Source organism: Chenopodium album, chromosome 3, assembly GCF_948465745.1.
Source record: "Chenopodium album chromosome 3, dcCheAlbu1.1, whole genome shotgun sequence".
NCBI lineage: Eukaryota > Viridiplantae > Streptophyta > Magnoliopsida > Caryophyllales > Amaranthaceae > Chenopodium > Chenopodium album.
Window position 1 is genome coordinate 11,113,280 of NC_137836.1, and position 20,164 is coordinate 11,133,443.

General features: G+C 35.6%; 1 protein-coding gene across 1 annotated transcript; it reads left to right on the forward strand.

Annotated features, from left to right (window-relative positions):
• Nucleotides 1-14,693: 14,693 nt before the first annotated feature.
• Nucleotides 14,694-16,111, forward strand: LOC145624838 (uncharacterized). The gene is made up of 3 exons (XM_081677925.1): nucleotides 14,694-14,921; nucleotides 15,032-15,301; nucleotides 15,362-16,111. Exons 1-3 carry the CDS (start codon nucleotides 14,694-14,696, stop codon nucleotides 16,109-16,111), a joined length of 1,248 nt encoding a protein of 415 aa, XP_081534051.1.
• The last annotated feature ends 4,053 nt before the right edge of the window (nucleotides 16,112-20,164 follow it).

Sequence of the window (20,164 nt, forward strand, 5' to 3'; positions counted from 1 at the left end):
AAGGAACTTGATAGTGCACACACAGTTTTACGAGGAAACCTTCCAAGGCCCAACTGGAAGTAAAACCTCGAACCTTCTAAGGGATTTCAAGCACACAAACAATCCACTATTATAGGGCAATGAAGAAATTACAAACCTATTATAATCCAGACCTTTAAACACAAGTTCCAACTAGAACTTGTAGCACGGTAAGACTCAATCCTACCCAATTCAAATCTCCTGACTTGAATTCACTCGTACTCTTACAGTACCAATGCACTCTTTTTACAAAATAACTTCTACTGTATGTGATAATAAATTTCATACACTCTCACCCAAATACCCAATCAATTACAGTAAATAAAATGTCTAGAATATGTGAGGCAAGCTATGCATAAAACCCGAAACTAATATGACAAGATAAAGCTTGGCAAACTTACACTTTGTTAAAGCTCACAAGTTTTTCTTCACGCATAAACTTACAAAAATCGAAAGCAGTTTTACCTCTACTATTTATACAAGTATAACTTGTACAGAAAGTAGGTTTTCAAAAGATAAAGATGTTAACTTTCTTTATCTCTAAATACGATTTTTGGTAAATCATTTTGTTAAAGAAAAATCTTTTCCGAAATATATAAGAAGATATATATTAGAGAATAATATCGTTTTGCAACTGATTTTAGGAAAATAAATTAAAACAAAATCTTTTTTCCAAAATCTATCTTTTTATATTTTTCCAATTTTATCTTTTTGCCAAATTATCTTGTCACGTCTCTAATAGATTTCATGCATATCTTATTAACATATTTAACAATAAATCTAGAAGATAAAATCTTAACTAAATTAATATCTCAATGCCGCGCTTCTGTAATTCTGAATATCTTGGGCTTCACGCAGGCCAGGAACAAGTTCCTGCTGTCACTTGGTCTCCAGTTCACAACTGGAACTTCGCAGCCTAAGTTCCTTGTGGAACTTACTGTCTTCGGCTTACAACCTTCAAGTTCCTGATAGGGAACATTCCTGTTAAGGAATTTAGTTCTTGTTAGAGAACTCTTCTTTTATTGATTAACTTCTTTAAAGATTCTTCAAGTCTTCATAATACAAGATGTTCTTCCTTCACTAAGGTACATTTCTCCTGTACTTAAACACTTGTAAACCTTTAGTTGAGTTTGCTTTAGTTTAAGTTCATCATCATCAAAACTTATAAGCTTCAACAATTTCCCCCTTTTTGATGATGACAAACTTAAGCAAACTCTTGACAAAAGTTAAAACACATAGAAGGACGTATTTTTGTATTTTTGATTTTTTGATAGAAAGTAAACACACAAAACAAGAAATAAAAATAAAATGAGGAAAATAAAACACACAAAACAAAGAAAAACAAAACATGAAATAACTAAGCTACCAAAACAAAGATGTTTTGATATTTTCTCAACTAGAACCCATAACGACTGAAACCTTCAAGTTTGCTTCCTCCTTTCCTCCTTTTGGCATCATCAAAAAGTCCTGCTTTTTCAAGATTATTAAGCTTCTGACAACAGCCCCACAAGCAATTCATCGAGTGTGGGAAACTGAAGGCAGCGCTGCTAACTTACTTCCAATAAGTTCAACTTTTCTACATAAGCTTTCACAATATAACACACACATGGTTTCACCAAGTTCCAAAATGCTTCATTAAAGTCAAAAGAAACTCCCTGCTTAGTTTTCCAAAATATTACAATAAAAAAAACAGTTCTAAAACAGAAATTGAAATGTGACAAGTTCATGACTGAATTAATAAACCATAGAGAAATAAAAGTGAGGCTAGGAATAGGCTAGACAAAATGGGATGGATGAGGCTGGTCTTGTTTAAGTTTCAAGGAGTTCAAGGATCTTCTTGTTGTCTTCAACATTTTGCTGCACATACTCCTCCAATTTATCTTGAAGACTCTTAAGGTCCTTCTGGAACTCTAACTTTTGTAGTTTGAGACTACTCTCAAGACCTTGGACCTTCTTTTCAAGATCTTGTATCTGCTCTGTGGCTGTCTTCAACTGCTTTTCTGCAATGTCAGTTCTGTCTACCAGTTCAACCACTTGTCCTGCAATGACTTTGTCCTCATTCTCATCTATCTCAAGAGGTTTCTCAAAGCTAGTTTGAGGAGCCTTACCAGCTGAGATCCTCCTACTCTTCCTCACAGCTTTTTCTGGAACTTCCTTCCCTTTTCTTTTTCCTCCCACTACTTTCTTTACTTCACTTTTTCTGACCTTTCCATTTACTACTTCAAGGTTTATACCTTGAAGTGTTTCCCCATTAATCACATCCTCTGGTTTTTCCTCCAATCCCTCATACACTCCTTTTAGCTTCACACCTAGAAATTCAAACACAGTAGACAACAATGCACCATATCCCACTTTGTTCTTTCATGGAATACAGTGTGCTAGGTGTTGGTACATTAGGGATGGAAAGTTGATTTTTATTTTCTTGGAGAGACAGAAGATGACAGCCAAGTCCATCAAACATGCTTGGCTTCTCTTATGAGTTCTGGGCAATATGGTTTTCCTCACCAAATTGAACAACAACTTATTGAGAGGGCTAAGATCATTATGGCTCATAACATTCTTCCCCCTTTTTCCTCCCAAAAATTCAACTATATCTCCACTGAGATAATTTCCTACCTTCACAGTATTCTTCCCCTTCACATATAATTCAAATCCAACAGTAGGTACTTTCATGATTTTACCTAGTTTCTCAACATCAAACTCAATTTTCTTTTTATTAACTAAGCTAGAAATCTTCCCTTGTTTAACTTGAAATTTTGCACAAAATTCATCCATAGCCACGAGATATGGCACATTATTAGAGGCAGTAGATAACATATACTCCCACCCTTGAAATTTGATTAAATCGAAGAATTCTAAAAACCTAGCCTTCTTACACCATGTACTATCAAGTCTATGACCAGTAACATACCTTCCTGCGCTTGCAAGAAGTTCCACTTGGTTATCATCTTCATCAACCTCTTCTTCCTCTTCCTCTACAGAGGCATCTGCTTCACTTTCTCCCTGATTCTCTTCTTCTTCCTGATTTTCCTCATCGCCTTGATTTTCTCCTTCGCCTAGATTTTCCCCCTTTTCGAACTCATCAACTTCCTCAATTTCCTTTTCAAGTGACTTTTCTTTCTCTCTTTTCTGTTTCCATTGACGCAATTTATCGAGTACACTTGAGGTACTGTACTCTTCTTCAACATTCTTGCTCTCAACTTCCATAGGGTTTGAGGGTAAAGGTTTCGGTTTTTCAAAGGTTTGGGAGAATCAGAGGTACTTTTGGTTGATTTTGGAGAAGGTTTGTAATTCACCATTGCTAAAGGTGAAGTTTCTTCTTGAATGGTGTGTTTGGTGTTTTGGGAATTTTCAGAAGAAACGATTTCTGCAATGATAACCATGGTGTTTGATGTGATTTTGTTCTTGAGTTTTTACTGAAGAGGGTGAATGTGATTTGACAGTGGAGTGAACAGGTGGGTGAAAGGTGCTTTTTATATTTATTGAAGCGGTGCAAGGGAATTGAATGGTTTTACTGTTCAGTCATTAATTGAAACACATTCAATTAATTTGTAAAATCATTTGGCAGGATGTATTTTCAAAATTCACTTTCTTTCCAAATTCATTTAATTCCACAAATCATAATTTCTTTCTAAATATACACATATTGGAACACGGTTTAAACACATATGCACAGTATATTATTAGTTGCTTACATAAATAAGTATTTTAGTGAACTTACCTTTAGTAATTAACAACGGTGACACTTCAGCTATGTTTGTCACACCAAGGTTGCGCCAAAAGCTCTTTAAACTTTATTTACACTATTTTTGAATCAGCCATATCTTGGAACTTCATAAGCAATCAAGTCAGCTTGATCATCCCAAGTTCCAATCTCAATTTCTCAAATCTTTCTCTGTTCAAGGGTTTGGTTAGAATATCAGCAATTTGACTTCCTGTTTGACAAAATTCTAACTTAATATTCCCTTGTTCCACATTGTCTTTTCAAAAGTGATGTATAATGTGGATATGCTTTACCTTTGAGTGTTGAACTGGATCTTTAGAAATACAAATAGCACTGGTATTGTCACACAAAATAAGGACACATTCAAAAATAATTTCAAAATCTCTAACCTGTTATTTTATCCATAGAACTTGTGAGCAACATGCTACTGCTGCCACATACTCAGCTTCAGCTGTAGACAATTCAACGGTATTTTGCTTCTTGGAACCCCAAGAAACCAAACAAGGTCCTAAGAACTGAACCATACCTGAAGTACTTTTTCTGTTAACCAAGTCACCTGCATAGTCAGCATCAGTAAAGCTATTTAATTCAAATGAGTCACTTCTAGGATAGAAGAGACTCAAGTCATCAGTTCCTTTTAAGTAACGAAGAATTCTCTTTACTGCTACGAGGTGAGATTCCTTTGGATTTGCTTGAAACCTGGCACATAGACCTACACTAAAAGATATGTCAGGTCTACTTGCTGTCAAATAGAGTAAAGAGCCAATCATACCTCTATACATAGTTTGGTCTATGCAAGTTCCAGTTGGATCTTCATCCAATCTAGTTCCAATACCCATAGGAGTCTAATTGGTTTTTGCATTTTCCATCTTGTATTTCTTGATCAGTTCCCTGATATATTTTTGTTGATGGATCATGATTCCTTCTTCAGTTTGCTTGATTTGCAATCCGAGAAAGAAGTTTAACTCTCCCATCATACTCATTTCGAACTATCCACTCATTAGGTCAACAAAATACTTACATAGAGATTCATTAGTTGCACCAAATAAAATATCATCAACATAAATTTGTACAACTAATATGTCAGTTCCATTTGATTTTAAAAACAATGTTTTATCAATTTTTCCACGTTTAAAACCATTTTTCAATAGGAACTTTGACAGTCTTTCATACCATGCTCTAGGAGCTTGCTTTAGCCCATAAAGAGCTTTGTCAAGCTTGTAGACATGGTTTGGGAATTCTGGATTTTCAAATCCAGGAGGCTGACATAGACTTCTTCATCAAGATATCCATTCAAAAATTCACATTTAACATCCATTTGGTACAACCTAAATCCCATATAAGCAGCAAATGCAATAAGTAGGCGGATAGCTTCTAACCTGGCTACAGGAGAAAATGTTTCTTCATAGTCAATACCTTCTTGTTGATTGAAACCTTGTACTACAAGCCTAGCTTTGTTCCTGACAATAATACCATGCTCATCTAGCTTGTTTCTGAACACCCATTTTAAGCCAATTGTCTTCTTTTGCTTAGGTCTAGGTTTTAGATGCCATACTTTATTTCTTTCAAACTCGTTAAGTTTGGCTTGCATAGCATTAATCCAGTCTGCATCAGTCAAAGCTTCAACATGGTTCTTAGGTTCCATTGAAGATAGGAACGCATAAAATGCACAGAAGTTCCTAAGCTGAGATCTGGTTTGAGTTCCTTTTGTGATATCACTCATGATTGCATCAACTGGATGAGATTTCTGATGTTTCCAAGGCTTTGGAGTGAAGTCTTTAATTGGATACAATCTTTCTTCATTGTCAGTGACTGGTACAACCGTTGGAACTTCATCTTGATTTTCAGTTTGAACTTCTTCTAGAACTTCTTGATCAGCTTCGTTCTGTTCTGGAACTTGAGGAGTTCCTGTTGCAATATCTAATGTAGGTTCTTCATTTGCTTCTGTATTTGCCTCATTTTCTTCCAGCTGCTTTTGTAATGATGTTGACTCTTCATCTTGATCCATCTTGCGAACAAGTCCTATCTCAAAGTCATCATCACTTTCTTGTACATCAATCAATTGTTCAGTTTCATCAAATATAATATGTACAGATTCCTCAACACACATTGTTCTCTTATTATAAACCCTATAAGCTTTACTATTTGAGGCATATCCTAAGAAAACAGCTTCATCACTTCTTTCATCAAACTTTTCTAAGTTTCTTTTACAATTATTATGAACAAAGCATTTACAACCAAAAGATCTGAGGTGAGAGATGTTAGGTTTTCTCCCTTTGATTAGCTCATAGGGAGTTTTGTTGGTGATGGCTCTAACAGAAACTCTGTTGAGAATAAAGCATGCTGTATTAACTGCTTCTGCCTAGAAGTTTCTTGGCAGACCACTTGAGATTAGCATTGTTCTAGCCATGTCTTCAAGACTTCTATTCTTGCGTTCCACCACTCCATTTTGTTGTGGTGTTCTCGGTGCCGAGAAGTTGTGATCCATACCATGCTCAGTACAGAATTCATCAAATTTAGAATTTTCAAATTCTGTACCATGATCTGACCTAAGGTGAATCAGTGGATTACTTGTTCTTCTCTGTTCTTTCTTTACAAAAGCTACAAATTCATCAAATGTTTCATCTTTGCTAACAAGAAAGAAAACCCAAGTAAATCTTGAAAAATCATCAACAATTACCATTACATATCTCTTACCACTTCTACTTTGGATTCTCATAGGACCACATAAATCCATATGAACAAGTTCCAAAGGTCTTTTAGTGCTTACCATTTTCTTGGATTTAAAGGAACTTCGAGTCTGTTTTCCTCTAACACAAGCATCACACACTTTGTCATATAGGAACTTGATGCAAGGGAGACCTTCCACAAGTTCCTTGGCTCTAAGTTTATCAAGTAATGTAAAGCTTGCATGACCAAATCTTTTATGCCATAATAAAGGATCATTCTCAATAACACTGAGACATGTTAGACTGCTTTTAGGAACTTCGTTAAGATCCACAACATATGTGTTCCCTTTACGAGTTCCTTCTAAAATAATGTTCCCAGTGTCATTATGAATGATTCTACATTTATTTGAAGTAAAACTTACAGAGTTTTCTTTGTCACAAAATTGTGAAATGCTCAACAAGTTGTGTTTGAGACCCTCGACCAAAAATACATTATCAATAGCATGGGAACTTGACCTTCCTACTTTTCCAATGGCAATTATATCTCCTTTCATATTGTCACCAAAGGTCACAGTTCCTCCATAATAGGCATCCAGTGAGAGAAATCTAGATTTGTCTCCAGTCAGGTGCTTCGAACAACCACTGTCGAGGTACCAAGTGTTGTTCCCCCTCACTGGAACCTGCATGAAGAATTAAGCATTAGTATCAGGAACCCAGGTTTCCTTGGGTTCCTGTGTAATAGGAGTGGGATTATTTTTCATAACCCAAATTTGCTCAACATAATTTTTATTTTTATGTGTACTACTTTTTCTCTTCAAACAATTCAATTGCTTATGTCCAGTTTTTCCACAGAAATGACAAACAATACTACTAGGCAAATTAACATACTTCTTTTCTTTTTGGAACTTCTTCTTGAAACCTAGTCCTTCTGTTCTTTTGGTCTGAGCATTAGTAATCCAGTTAGGAACTATGTACTCAACAGGTTTCTTACCTTTCTTAGCCTTCTCAAGTTCCCCCTCAAGTTTGGCTTTCTCCATTTTAATTTCCTCTAAATCTGATTTCAATTTCTCAACATTTGTGATTTGAGTTAGAGAAGGAACTTCAGAATTAGGTGAGTCTATTCCGGATTTTAACAAAGAAAGTTCAACATTCAAGAGTATGTTATCATGTTTTAAGTTTTCTAAGGTCTCCTTTAGAATACGATTATCATCAAAAAGACTAAAGAATCGATATTGAATGTCAAATTTCATGTTATCAGCCCACTCACTATTTTCTTGGTAAGTGATTAAAGCTTTATCACTTTGCTGTTTAGCTCTATGCAATTCTTTAAGATCTTCTTGAATTTCCAAAACAGTATATATTAGATTCTTTTTAGAGAAATGTTCTAGATCTCTTTCAGAAAACCATACCTCAGCTTCAAGTTCCTTCAGCTTGGCCTTTTCATCTGTTTTTGCCATTAGGCACAGATGGGCTGTTTCTTCAAGAGATTAATCTTCTTCTTCTTCTGTATCAGTATCTCCCTAGGCGACTAGCATTGCTTTCTTCACATTGTCTTTGGTGAAGTAAGGCTTATATACTCTGGATTCCTTAGATTGCTCCTTAGGTTTGTTCTTACCATCCTTGAGTGGACAATCCTTAATGAAGAGATCTTTTGCTCCACATTTGAAACAAGTAGTATCTCTGGAACCAGTGGGCTTCTTATTTCTGTCAAACCTTCTATTATTCATCATCTTTTTGAATCGTTTGACTATCATAGCCATCTTCTCTTCATCAACTTCAGATTCCTCTGAGTCTAGAGCCTTTAGAGCAAGACTCTTGTTTTTGGAACTTTCGTTATTGGTACTCAGATGCAATTCATGAGTCATAAGTGATCCAGCTAGTTGTTCCATATTGAACTTGGTGAAGTCCTTAGCTTCCTGCATGGCAGTGACTTTGGATCTCCAACGTTCATCCTGTGGAAGACTTCTCATAATCTTTCTAGCCTGTTCATCAATAGGAATATGCCTGCCAAGGGAGTTTAGTTCATTAATTATGTCATTAAATCTAGTGAACATTTCTTCTATAGTTTCTTTAGACTGCATTTCAAACCTTTCATATCTAGACATCAGTAAATCAATTTTAGAACGTTTTACCTCGTTTGTTCCTTCATGAGTGACCTCAAGTAGATCCCAAATCTGTTTAGCAGTCTTGCACCCCATGATACGATTATGCTAATGAGGTCCAAGACCACAATGTAAATACTTTATTGCTAAAGCATTCATTTTGAGTTTCTGATAATCTTCTTTGTCATAATCAGAAATAAGTTTAGGAACTACCTCATTTTTATCATTTGTTGCGTTTACCTCATAGTCACCAGCTTCAATAACACGCCAAACTTGGTAATTCTCAGCCTTAATGAAAATCTCCATTCTATTCTTCCAGTAGGTATAAAACTTACCGTTAAACATAGGTGGGCGTTGGGTTGAGTACCCTTCTTCAAGTTTTTCCTTGTAGTTCATTTCTCCTCAAGATCTTACTCAGCAAAATTATCTGCTTACACGTGAGAACCTCGCTCTGATACCAATTGTTAGTTGAAACAAACACTACAAGAGGGGGGGTGAATTGTAGTTAAGTTCCTAAAGACTATTTTTTGCAAATTTAAATCAGAATATAAAAGGAACTTGATAGTGCACACACAGTTTTACGAGGAAACCTTCTAGGGCCCAACTGGAAGTAAAACCTCGACCTTTCTAAGGGATTTCAAGCACACAAACAATCCACTATAATAGGGCAATGAAGAAATTACAAACCTATTATAATCCAGACCTTTAAACACAAGTTCCAACTAGAACTTGTAGCACGGTAAGACTCAATCCTACCCAATTCAAATCTCCTGACTTGAATTCACTCGTACTCTTACAGTACCAATGCACTCTTTTTACAAAATAACTTCTACTGTATGCGATAATAAATCTCATACACTCTCACCCAAATACCCATTCAATTACAGTAAATAAAATGTCTAGAATATGTTAGGCAAGCTATGCATAAAACCCGAAACTAATATGACAAGATAAAGCTTGGCAAACTTACACTTTGTTAAAGCTCACAAGTTTTTCTTCACGCATAAACTTACAAAAATCGAAAGCAGTTTTACCTCTACTATTTATACAAGTATAACTTGTATAGAAAGTAGGTTTTCAAAAGATAAAGATCTTAACTTTCTTTATCTCTAAATACGATTTTTGGTAAATCATTTTGTTAAAGAAAAATCTTTTCCGAAAAATATAAGAAGATATATATTAGAGAATAATATCGTTTTGCAACTGATTTTAGGAAAATAAATTAAAACAAAATCTTTTTTCCAAAATCTATCTTTTTATATTTTTCCAATTTTATCTTTTTGCCAAATTATCTTGTCACGTCTCTAATAGATTTCATGCATATCTTATTAACATATTTAACAATAAATCTAGAAGATAAATCTTAACTTAATTAATATCTCAATGCCGCGCTTATGTAATTCTGAATATCTTGGGCTTCACGCAGGCCAGGAACAAGTTCCTGCTGTCACTTGGTCTCCAGTTCACAACTGGAACTTCGCAGCCTAAGTTCCTTGTGGAACTTACTGTCTTCGGCTTACAACCTTCAAGTTCCTGTTAGGGAACATTCCTGTAGACACCTAAAAATGTCTCCCCAAAACCAAACCCGATGAGGAACAACCTTTCACTGCCATTATTGGTCGGGTTGGGTATTAAATCTTGGAGTGCTTAAATCCATATCTCCATTTCATAAACCAACCCAATTACTAGCCCATTTCCCCAAACCATAACTTATTTTCCTCGTTTCGTGCCTTTAAACCCAAAATAATTCATTTCGTGTCCTTTAAAATCATTCATTTCATATCCTTTTTATAAAAACGGTTAATCCAGTTTATTTTGGTCCATACTCTGGGTTCAATGATTAAATATTTGTATGGGGCTTTAAAATATCTTTCCAACGATATATTATAAGCCCAAATCCGAGTTATAACGAATAAGGTATGACCAAAATATTAAACTGAGCCCAAACCGAACCCAAGCCCACCTTACCTACGACCCAATGATCATGTGGAGGGTCCAAATTATTTAATCCCATTACTAAACTAATTAGGATTAATTAAAGCTTATATAAGTTTCTAAAAGATCTTAATTATCCTTTTTGAAAAGATAAGATTAAAGAGTTTGAAATTGAATAAAACTCCTTTTTTTGAAAGTCCTAATTCTATCCGAATTGAAAGACATTCAAAGATAGACAGATATTATTTTCTTGCCTCATAGTTTTTATCCAAATTTTATATGGTTTGATAGCTCTTGAAATTATCTTTCCAATGATATATTATAATATCAATTCCGAGCCATAACGGAAAAGATATGAATAAAATGTCAAACTCTATCCAAAACTGACACCGTCCCACTATTTCGGCCATATATTTTTTTCTACAAAATATTTTAATCTGATTTTAATTGGGGTTAGAAATTAGACTTCAAGAGCTTTACAACCATATCTTATTCATCTTATTCCAATTTCTGGATCAAAAGATATGATAAAAACAAAAACCGTAAAAACTGCAGTCTATCGAGTTTTATTCCGATTTAATTCGGATCTTATTTTAATTCTTCGACCCCTTTTTTTTCTCTATAAATAGAGGTCATATCACCCTTTTTCAATGATCAACAAGCTTGATCATAAAATAATTCTTTTCTCCCTCTTTAGCCTAAACACTAGCCTCCCCATTCTTTCAATATTCTTCCTTTAAGCATTTCAAGGAGTCTATACTTAACCTGAGGTTCCGTCCTTAAACCAAGGCGTGAAAGGTACAAATAACTGAGGGTTTGGACCAAATTAACTCTACTTTTTATTTAATTTAATTTCCATTTACTTTATATTTTTTTTTATTGAAGTTACTAACAGTTTATTCATGATGTAGCAATTTAAAGGAACGCGCAGAATGTGAGTAATTAATTAAATTAATTACTCTTATTTTATTTTATATTGCTAGTATCATGATTAGGGTTATTTTATATTTGATTTGACTAACGCTATTATTGTTAAATTGCTTCCAATACTAATGTTTATTCTATTATTATTTATTGATCACTATATTGCATGTTTAAAGGGAATATGTAATTAGAAATCACGACTAATAAGATAATTTGGACAACCGGTTTAGGTTCCTTTTTAATCTTGTTGTTTAATCAAGTGATCACAATATTTTAGAATAATATGTTGCATTAATATTAAACCAATTTAGCTTAATAATAGTTTGGAGCGAATTGAATATATATTTTGTTTGTATGCCTTTGAGATCGCATGAATCACTTTTCACTATAAGAATCGAGTAGAGGCCAATACGGGCGAATGTGACTCCATGACTCACTTCGTACCATCATCCCCTATCCTCCTTTCGTGGTTCCGAACCATATGGAGTTAGTAATCTCATGGATTATGAATGGGGTGTAACCTTCACGGGTCAATCGTTGTTGCCTATCGTTGTCCCTTAATCGTGGTTGCCTTTTATGATCCGTGAACGGTTTACAAGTTCCTTAAAAACTTGTTGGCGGCTCCCTACTTTCCTTGTCCCTAATCTTATATGTCAATTCCCACTTCCTATTAGTGCCAAGCATATTCACAACATTCTTTAACGTAGGCGCACTTCGAACGACGCCTACAATTCCTGTTAAGGAATTTAGTTCTTGTTAGAGAACTCTTCTTCTATTGATTAACTTCTGTAAAGATTTTTCAAGTCTTCATAATACAAGATGTTATTCCTTCACTAAGGTCCATTTCTCCTGTACTTAAACACTTGTAAACCTTTAGTTGAGTTTGCTTTAGTTTAAGTTCATCATCATCAAAACTTATAAGCTTCAACAGGTTACTTGGTTAGTCAAGGGCTACTTGGTTATGGGTTACTCGATAGATCAGGGGTTACTTTGATCACACAAAACACGCTAATTGATTGAGTAAGCCCAAAATAAGTAACCCTTGACCAACTGAGTAACCCTAAATAAGTAATCCAGTCCACACGGTATGACCATCCACACAGAAAAAGCACCATTTTCTAATTCCTTTCAAATTAAAGTAGTTTCTTCAGTAGCCTAGTGCGTGTCCTGAATGATATTCTGAGGTAGTGATTTTTTCTCATTTGTATGTGTCTATTAAAGAAAAATTGATTTCATAACTTGATGAGTAACGTAATTGCATGATTTTCTTTTTTTTTAAAAAAAGACTTATTAGGCCTGTTTACATTTATAGAACTGAGCTGAACTGATTGGAGCTGAACTGAATAGATTTGAAATGAATATTTTATGAGAGAAAGAAATTAGAAGCTAAATTGAATTGAACTGATTGTAGCTGAATCGAACTAAATTAATTGGAGTTGAACTGAATTGAAATTAAGCTAAAGTGAGCAACCCTTAGAGTTGAAGAATGAAAATATAGCTTAAATCTACAAGTAATTGCTTTTTTTTTTTTTTTTTTTTTTTTTTTTTTTTTTTTTTTAAGTCTAAAAGTTTTTCTCATGTTTCTAGGGCTTATAATTCCAAGGCTCATCTAGTCGCTAGATGGGATACGAGTGAGAATTCGAAGTATGTTTGTAATAGTTCTCATTGGCGGAAAATGATTTACTATAATAAAATGGCCCGTGCTTCCTTGGTTAAAAAAGAAAAATAATCTCTACAAGTAATTGTATTAGATGATATTTATCTAAAGCAATATATTAATGGTCATATCACAAATGCATCTTGAAGAGTTGAAGATCGTGTAATGGTAAAATAAGAATATCATTTTGTGATGAGAGAGTAGTAGCATTTAGATATACGAAGTCATTCAAATCAAATTCAATCCAAATTCTTAATATGTATTGAGCTCTATTTCCGTTGTTTAGAACTTTCAAAAACGGAATAAGAGCATGTTTGACAATAGCTTATATTACTCAAAGTACTCCGTACACCACTATGCCAACTAGTGAACTAGCCAAGCGCGCTTCTGCTTGCTAGACCTCGTTTTCGCTTCCATGCACAAAAAAAAAAAAAAAGAAAAGAAAAAAAAAAGAGTAAAACACAAATTTTCATATGTAGTTGGTCACACCGTATGGTTGGAGTTACTAATTACTTATTACTAATTTCGGGATTACTCAGTCGGTTAGAGGTTAAGTTACTTAGGGCTTGTTCTAGTTGACTGAAATGAGCTGAACTGAACTGAATATTTTATGAGAGGAGATATTAGGAGCTGAACTGGACTGAATATTTTATGAGAGAAGGATATTAGGAACCAAACTGAACCGAACTGTAATTAATCTGAAGAGAACAGGGCCTTAGTTATGTCGATAAGGGGTTACTCTGATCACACAGAAAATGATCTAATCGACCGAGTAACCCTTGGTCGATTGAGTAACCCTTAAATAAGTAATTAATTCAAGCCACGCGGTGTAGTTTCTTCACTAGCCTAGTGCGTGTTCGGTATGATGTTTCAAGGTGGCCTGTTTTTTTTTTAAAAAAAAAAAAATTAATTTTTATTTTTAGTATGCGTCTAGTAAAGAAAAATTGATCTCATAATTTGATGAGTAATTGCATGATTTTCTTTTTTTTACTACCTCCGGTCCACATTACCTGCAACTTTGAGGGGGTTTGCGGAGGCCGAGGCAAAACTTTTAAGGGGGGTATTAGAAAAAGTAAGGGTATGTAATTAGGAGTTAAAATTGGAGGGAATCCTTGTGGTCCCAGTTTGTTGACTTTTGTAAGGGGTTGTACTTTTGTGGAATAAGTGGGAATTTCCCACCATTTTTTTCCTGGCAGCTTAAGGAAAAGGGGCGAAATTTTTTGGGAAGCTTTTTTCCCTCCCAAATTTTCCCCAAAATTCAAATGTTTACCCAAATTCCCCCAAATTTCAAATTTTACCATTAATTTCAAACAAAAGGCCTATATAAAACCAGGGCTTCCCTTCCAATTCTCCATTTTCAAAAGCCAAGTTTTAGGAGAATTAGGGAGGGGGGAGGGGGGAGGGGGGAGGCATAATTCAAGTATCATCATCACAGAAATTAGTTAAATTAGTACAAAATACAGGCAGCCCTAAAAAATTACAAGCCATCTAAACTTAGATTAGTTTAATCCTAAATCCTAGAGCAACGTTAGTAAATGCAGCTTCAATAATAGGCTCCGTTGACTACCGTCCAAAAACCACCAGCCGCCACTTCATCACCAAAAAGCAATCCTGAAATTTTTTCAAAAGAAAAGGGACTCATGGGAGAGTTCGTACACGAACTTATGGATGAGTTAATTCAACAAGACCAGCTCATGGAAGATGAGTTAATCGAACAACTATTCAACCAAGAAGAGTATGAAGGGACATCTGATTCAGAGCATGAACAACAGCAAAATGATGAAGGTAATGATGCTGATGGGTATGATGCAGATGATGATGCAAACCAAGAAGAGTTACAACACAATTGTAGACCAACAAGAGAGATGACAGTGGAGCAGAAAAGAACAATTGTTGAGGAGATTATGTTGCACATGGAGGGGGACTCACTACCAGAGGCTTTTTAGCCAATTTGGCAAGAAAACATTCAGTGCACAAATCTACAACAACAAGATGGTTTCAGGTAATTAAACAATCTCTAGCTGAAGGTATTGTTGTTGATGTTAATACCAAAAAATTAGGCAGGACAGGACGCAAAGAAAAACAATACACAGATGAGTTTCTGACATCTGTACCATTGTACAAAAGAACAACTGAAAGGGGATATGCTGGAGCACTGAAAATACCCAAAACAGCATTGCATAGGATAAGGCAGCAAGGCAGGCTGAGAACACACACAAGCACAAATCATTCAGCATTGACAGAGAAGCACAAAGTGGCAAGACTTAAATGGGTTTTAAGTCTAATTAATCATGTTCCAGCAATTGGGGACCCAACATTTACTGATATGTAGCAATGGATACATTTAGATGAGAAATGGTTCTACATCAATCCAGAAACAAGAACCTTCTACCTACTTCCAACAGAAGATGATCCATACAGGGCTCAACAATCAAGGAGGTTCAAAATCAAAGCAATGTTTATGGGAATGATAGGTAAACCATTGTTTGATGCTAAAAACAACATGATACATGATGGAAAGTATGGCCTTTTTCCTTTTGTAAAATATGAAAGGGCCAAAAAGAAAAGCAAGAACAGAGATGCAGGGACTCTGGAGACAAAGGCAATTCAAAGTGTCACAAAAGAATGCATAAGGGAAATGCTGCTAACACATGTTATCCCAACAATCTATGCAAAATGGCCAGAGCAGTTATCAAAGGACATAATCATCCAATGGGATAATGCCAGGCCTCATCAGGTACCAAAGGATGAAGAATTTCAAGCAGCTTGTCATGCAAATGGATTCAACATTCAATTCATATTCCAACCAGCTCAGTCACCAGAAACAAATGTTTTAGATTTAGGGTTGTTTAGTGTCATTCAATCATTACAATATCAATATTTTCCAAGGAATCTAGATGACTTAATCAAGGAAGTGGAAAGAGCATTTCAAGAATTTGATCCTACACTAAACAAGTACACATGGATCACACTTCAGTCCTGCCTTATTAAGATTCTGGAAAAGCAAGGGGGTAATAACTTCTATCCCCCACACATGAAGAAGAGAAGCTTGGACGCGAATTTGCCTCCTAGCAATGACTGAAGCGCGGCGAATGGGTTTCATGACACCCGTTCCACGGCGAGGTTTGTAGGTGACGCTACCAGATCGGCGGCTTGTAGCACTAGTGTCAAGTGTTTCATGGCAAGTGAGATCTAGGTTTTTGTCAATAGAGGAACCCATTGAAAGAGGAACTCAGAGAAAACCACAAAAGGATTACAGAGAGAGAGAGTGAGAGAGGAATCGATTCGGCGAGAGAAGAGAGAGAAAGTAAGAACTAGGGTTTAGGTGGGAGGGATTTATTCTGGAGAATTCTCCAGAATAAATGAACTCCAACCAATTCATCAGATGAATTGAATGAGGAGCATTCAATTGGGGCAGTTGGGGAGTTGATGAATTTGAAGGGTTGGGGTATAATTTTGGTGGCAAGAAGCTGTAGGATCTTGCTGTTGCTGATGACCAGAGCATTGCATCTTAACCTGTCTTTCCTTGCAGCCTCTTTATGTTGATGAAACTTATGTTTATTTGCTTTTGGGAACAATTTTTTTTGGGTCTGTAATATTTTGGGCACTTTTTAATTTCTTTTGGTAATCTTGCAAATTTGGTACATTTGGCCGATGTTTTAAATCGGTTTTGGATGATTATAATCTATGTTTCTTTTGCCTATATGCTTTGTGAATGTTTTCTCTATGCATGCTTCTTGTCTTAACACTAAACCACTAGTTGGTGCTGTGTTATGGTATACTATAAATATGTGTGTTAGTTTTTGATAATGCCAAAAGGGGGAAAAGGATGCAAACTATCAAGGAAACTTAATCATTCTATGGTCTCTGTTCAAAATCTTCCCAAGCTGCCTAATCTCTACAAGCAGGTATAATGTATATAATGTATATACAAGTTTTTTCAAGTTTTTCAGTTTTTCCTTAAGTTATTTATTTATGCATTGTTTTTATTTCCTTGAACATTAGTTTCCATTCTGCATTATATTTTGTTTTTGCATTTCCTTTCTTTAGGAATAAAATGGATTATCTCTGTTTCCTTGTAAGTAAGTTTGGTTTGTTTGTCATCATCAAAAAGGGGGAATATTGTTGGACTTAATGATTTTGATGATGACACAACCTCACTTACTTACAAACTAATAAGTGCTTGATTGTTTAAGTGTGTACTCAGTTACAAAGACTAGGAGAATGAAGTGTCTTGTAAATATACCATGAGGAACAAGAAGGCCAGAAGCAGAGCTAACCATATAGAAGAGTTCCCTCACAGGAACTGGCGCTTCAGAAATGAAGACTGGAGAAGAGAAGGTTCCCTCAGGGAACAGAAGCTTCAGAGAAGAAGCCTCATCAGAGAAGAGAAGTTCCTCCCAAGGAACAGAAGCCTCGGAGTAGAAGCTTCATCAGAGAACATGAAGACTAAATATATTTTTATATTTTAGGATTTATGTAAGTATAAGATATTAAATGGCACTCGAAAAATCTGTGTGGAATTGGTCTAAAAAGATAAAATTGTGCATGCTAGTTTTTAGGAAAACGGTTGCTTTCTAAAACGTTTATCTTTTGAAAGGGATTTTATTTTATTCTGAATTTCGAAAATATCTTGTGCAAAAAGATTTTATTTTATTTTCTTATTTTCGAAAATATCTTCTGAAAAAATAAAATCACCATGTTTTCCAAAACTTACGGCTTACTCTCCCATGTTCTATGTCAGTCATGGTTTTGCACATTGAGGAGTTCATGGTTCCTTAATTCTAGAAACATGATCTTCTTAGTGGGTATGAGTAGTGGCGTAATGGTGTTGCTGCACAAAGAGAATTTTCCAAAGCATTTGTTGATCTATAAATAGCCATTGATTTCTGTTGGAAAAACTCACCTTTGCTCACATAAGTTTTCAAGCTTCAAATCGAGTCAAGTGTCAATTCCACACAAGTTCATTAGAGTGTTCTTAATGTTCTTATACTAGAGTTTGTTTTTCTTTCGAGTTGTAATTGGGGAATGGGGAAGTTCGAGTGAACGTTTGTGTATGAGAAAGAGAAGAGAGAGAGAGAGAGAAGAGAAAGAGAAGAGAAAGAGAAGAGAGAAGAGAAAGAGAAGAGAGAACAGAGAAGTGAGAAGAGAGAAAGAGAAGAGAAGAGTAACAAGTTGGGTGACTTGTTCCTCATGGTCTCAAGTTCGTAGAGGAACTTGAGTTTGAGTCTTTAGCTTGTAATAGGATCATTTTCCCTATTATAGTGAAGATTCTTTTCCCAAAATCCCAAGTGGTCGTGGTTTTTCTCCTTGTTAGGGCCAAGGAGTTTTCCACGTAAAATCTCTCTTGCATTCTTTAGTTCCTTTAGTTAATCTCTCAGTTCCTTTAGCTAACTTAATTTTAATTCCGCAAAAAGTTTGGCTAAATTCTCATACTACAATTCAACCCCCCCTTCTTGTAGTATTCATTAAAACAACAATTGGTATCAGAGCCTAACTTCTAGGAAAATCAGGAAACCCTGAAGAAGAAAGGTCTTGGAGAAAATGAATACTCATGAGAAGCTCGAGGAAGGATACTCAACACAGAGGCCTCCTATGTTCAACGGCAAGTTCTATACCTACTGGAAGAACCGCATGGAGATCTTTATCAAGGCAGAGAACTACCAAGTCTGGAGGGTCATCGAGGTTGGTGATTTCGAAGTCACCAAAACAGATGCTCAGAACGAGGTAATCCCTAAGCCTATGTCTGAATATGAAAAAGAAGACTTTGATAAAATGGAAAAAAATCTATGGCTGTGAAATTGCTCCACTGTGGACTTGGACCTCACGAACACAATCGTGTTATGGGGTGCAAGAACGCTAAGGAAATCTGGGATTTGCTGCAGATTACTCATGAAGGAACTAATGAGGTTAAACGCTCAAAAATCGATCTACTTATGTCTAAGTATGAAAGATTTGAAATGCAGCCTAAGGAAACCATTCAAGAGATGCTAACCCGTTTTACTAACATCATAAATGAGTTGGTTTCCCTTGGTAGACAGATTCCTACAGATGAGCAGGTTAGGAAGGTTCTTAGAAGTCTTCCACAAGATGAGAGGTGGAGAGCTAAGGTGACAGCCCTTCAGGAAACGAAGGACTTTACCAAGTTCAATATTGAACAGCTAGCAGGTTCTCTCATGACTCATGAGCTACACCTTGGAGTCAACAATGAACCCATGAGGAACAAGGGTTTGGCTCTTAAGGCTGATGAGGAGGAAGACTCAGAAGTGGACGAGGATGAGGCTGCCCTAATTGTGCGAAGATTTAAAAAGATGTTCAAGAAAGGCCGAACCTCTAGAAACTTCGGGAAAAAGACCTCAAATCCAAAGCCTGACTACAACTTCCACAAGTGTGGAACTCCAGATCACTTTATCAGAGATTGTCCCCTTTGGGAAAATGATAAAGGGAAAGGAAAGGCTAAGGAACAGGGAAGAGAAAAATTCAGCAAAGCAAACTATCAAAAGTCAGACATGAGGAAGGCCATGATAGCAACCTGGGGAGACTCAGAAAGTGAAGAAGAAGATGATGACCAACCAGAAGAGGAGACAGCCAATCTCTGTTTAATGGCCAAATCAGATGATGAAAAGGCTTACCTTGAGGAACTCTAGAAAGAGGTATTTCTTGATCCTAAACAGCTTAAAACTCTCTCTAAAGATGTCTTGATAGATATATGTCTAGAAGAAGAAGAATTCTTTAGAGATACATGTGTAAAATTGAATAAATGTGAAAAAGATCTTAAGGTTTGCAAAGAACATGGTGCTTGTTTGGAAACAGCCTATGCCAAGTCTCAAAGCAAACTAAGAGAACTTGATTTTAAATACAAACACATAACTGAGATAGCTGATAGAATTAAGAATGAAAGTATTCTTCTGAATGTTGAACTAACTCAGTATAAGCTCATGAATTCTGATATCAATTCTAGCAAGTCCTCAAGCGATCAATTGCTTAAATTCAATGTTGATTTTGCAAATTTGAAAAATGAGCTTTCTACTTTAAAAACCCAAAAGGATCAACTTGAATCGGAACTGAATGCTAGAAAGGATAGAAGTATTGACCCAAAAGTCATACCTAAGTGGATAGCTGAAGCTCAAGGAAA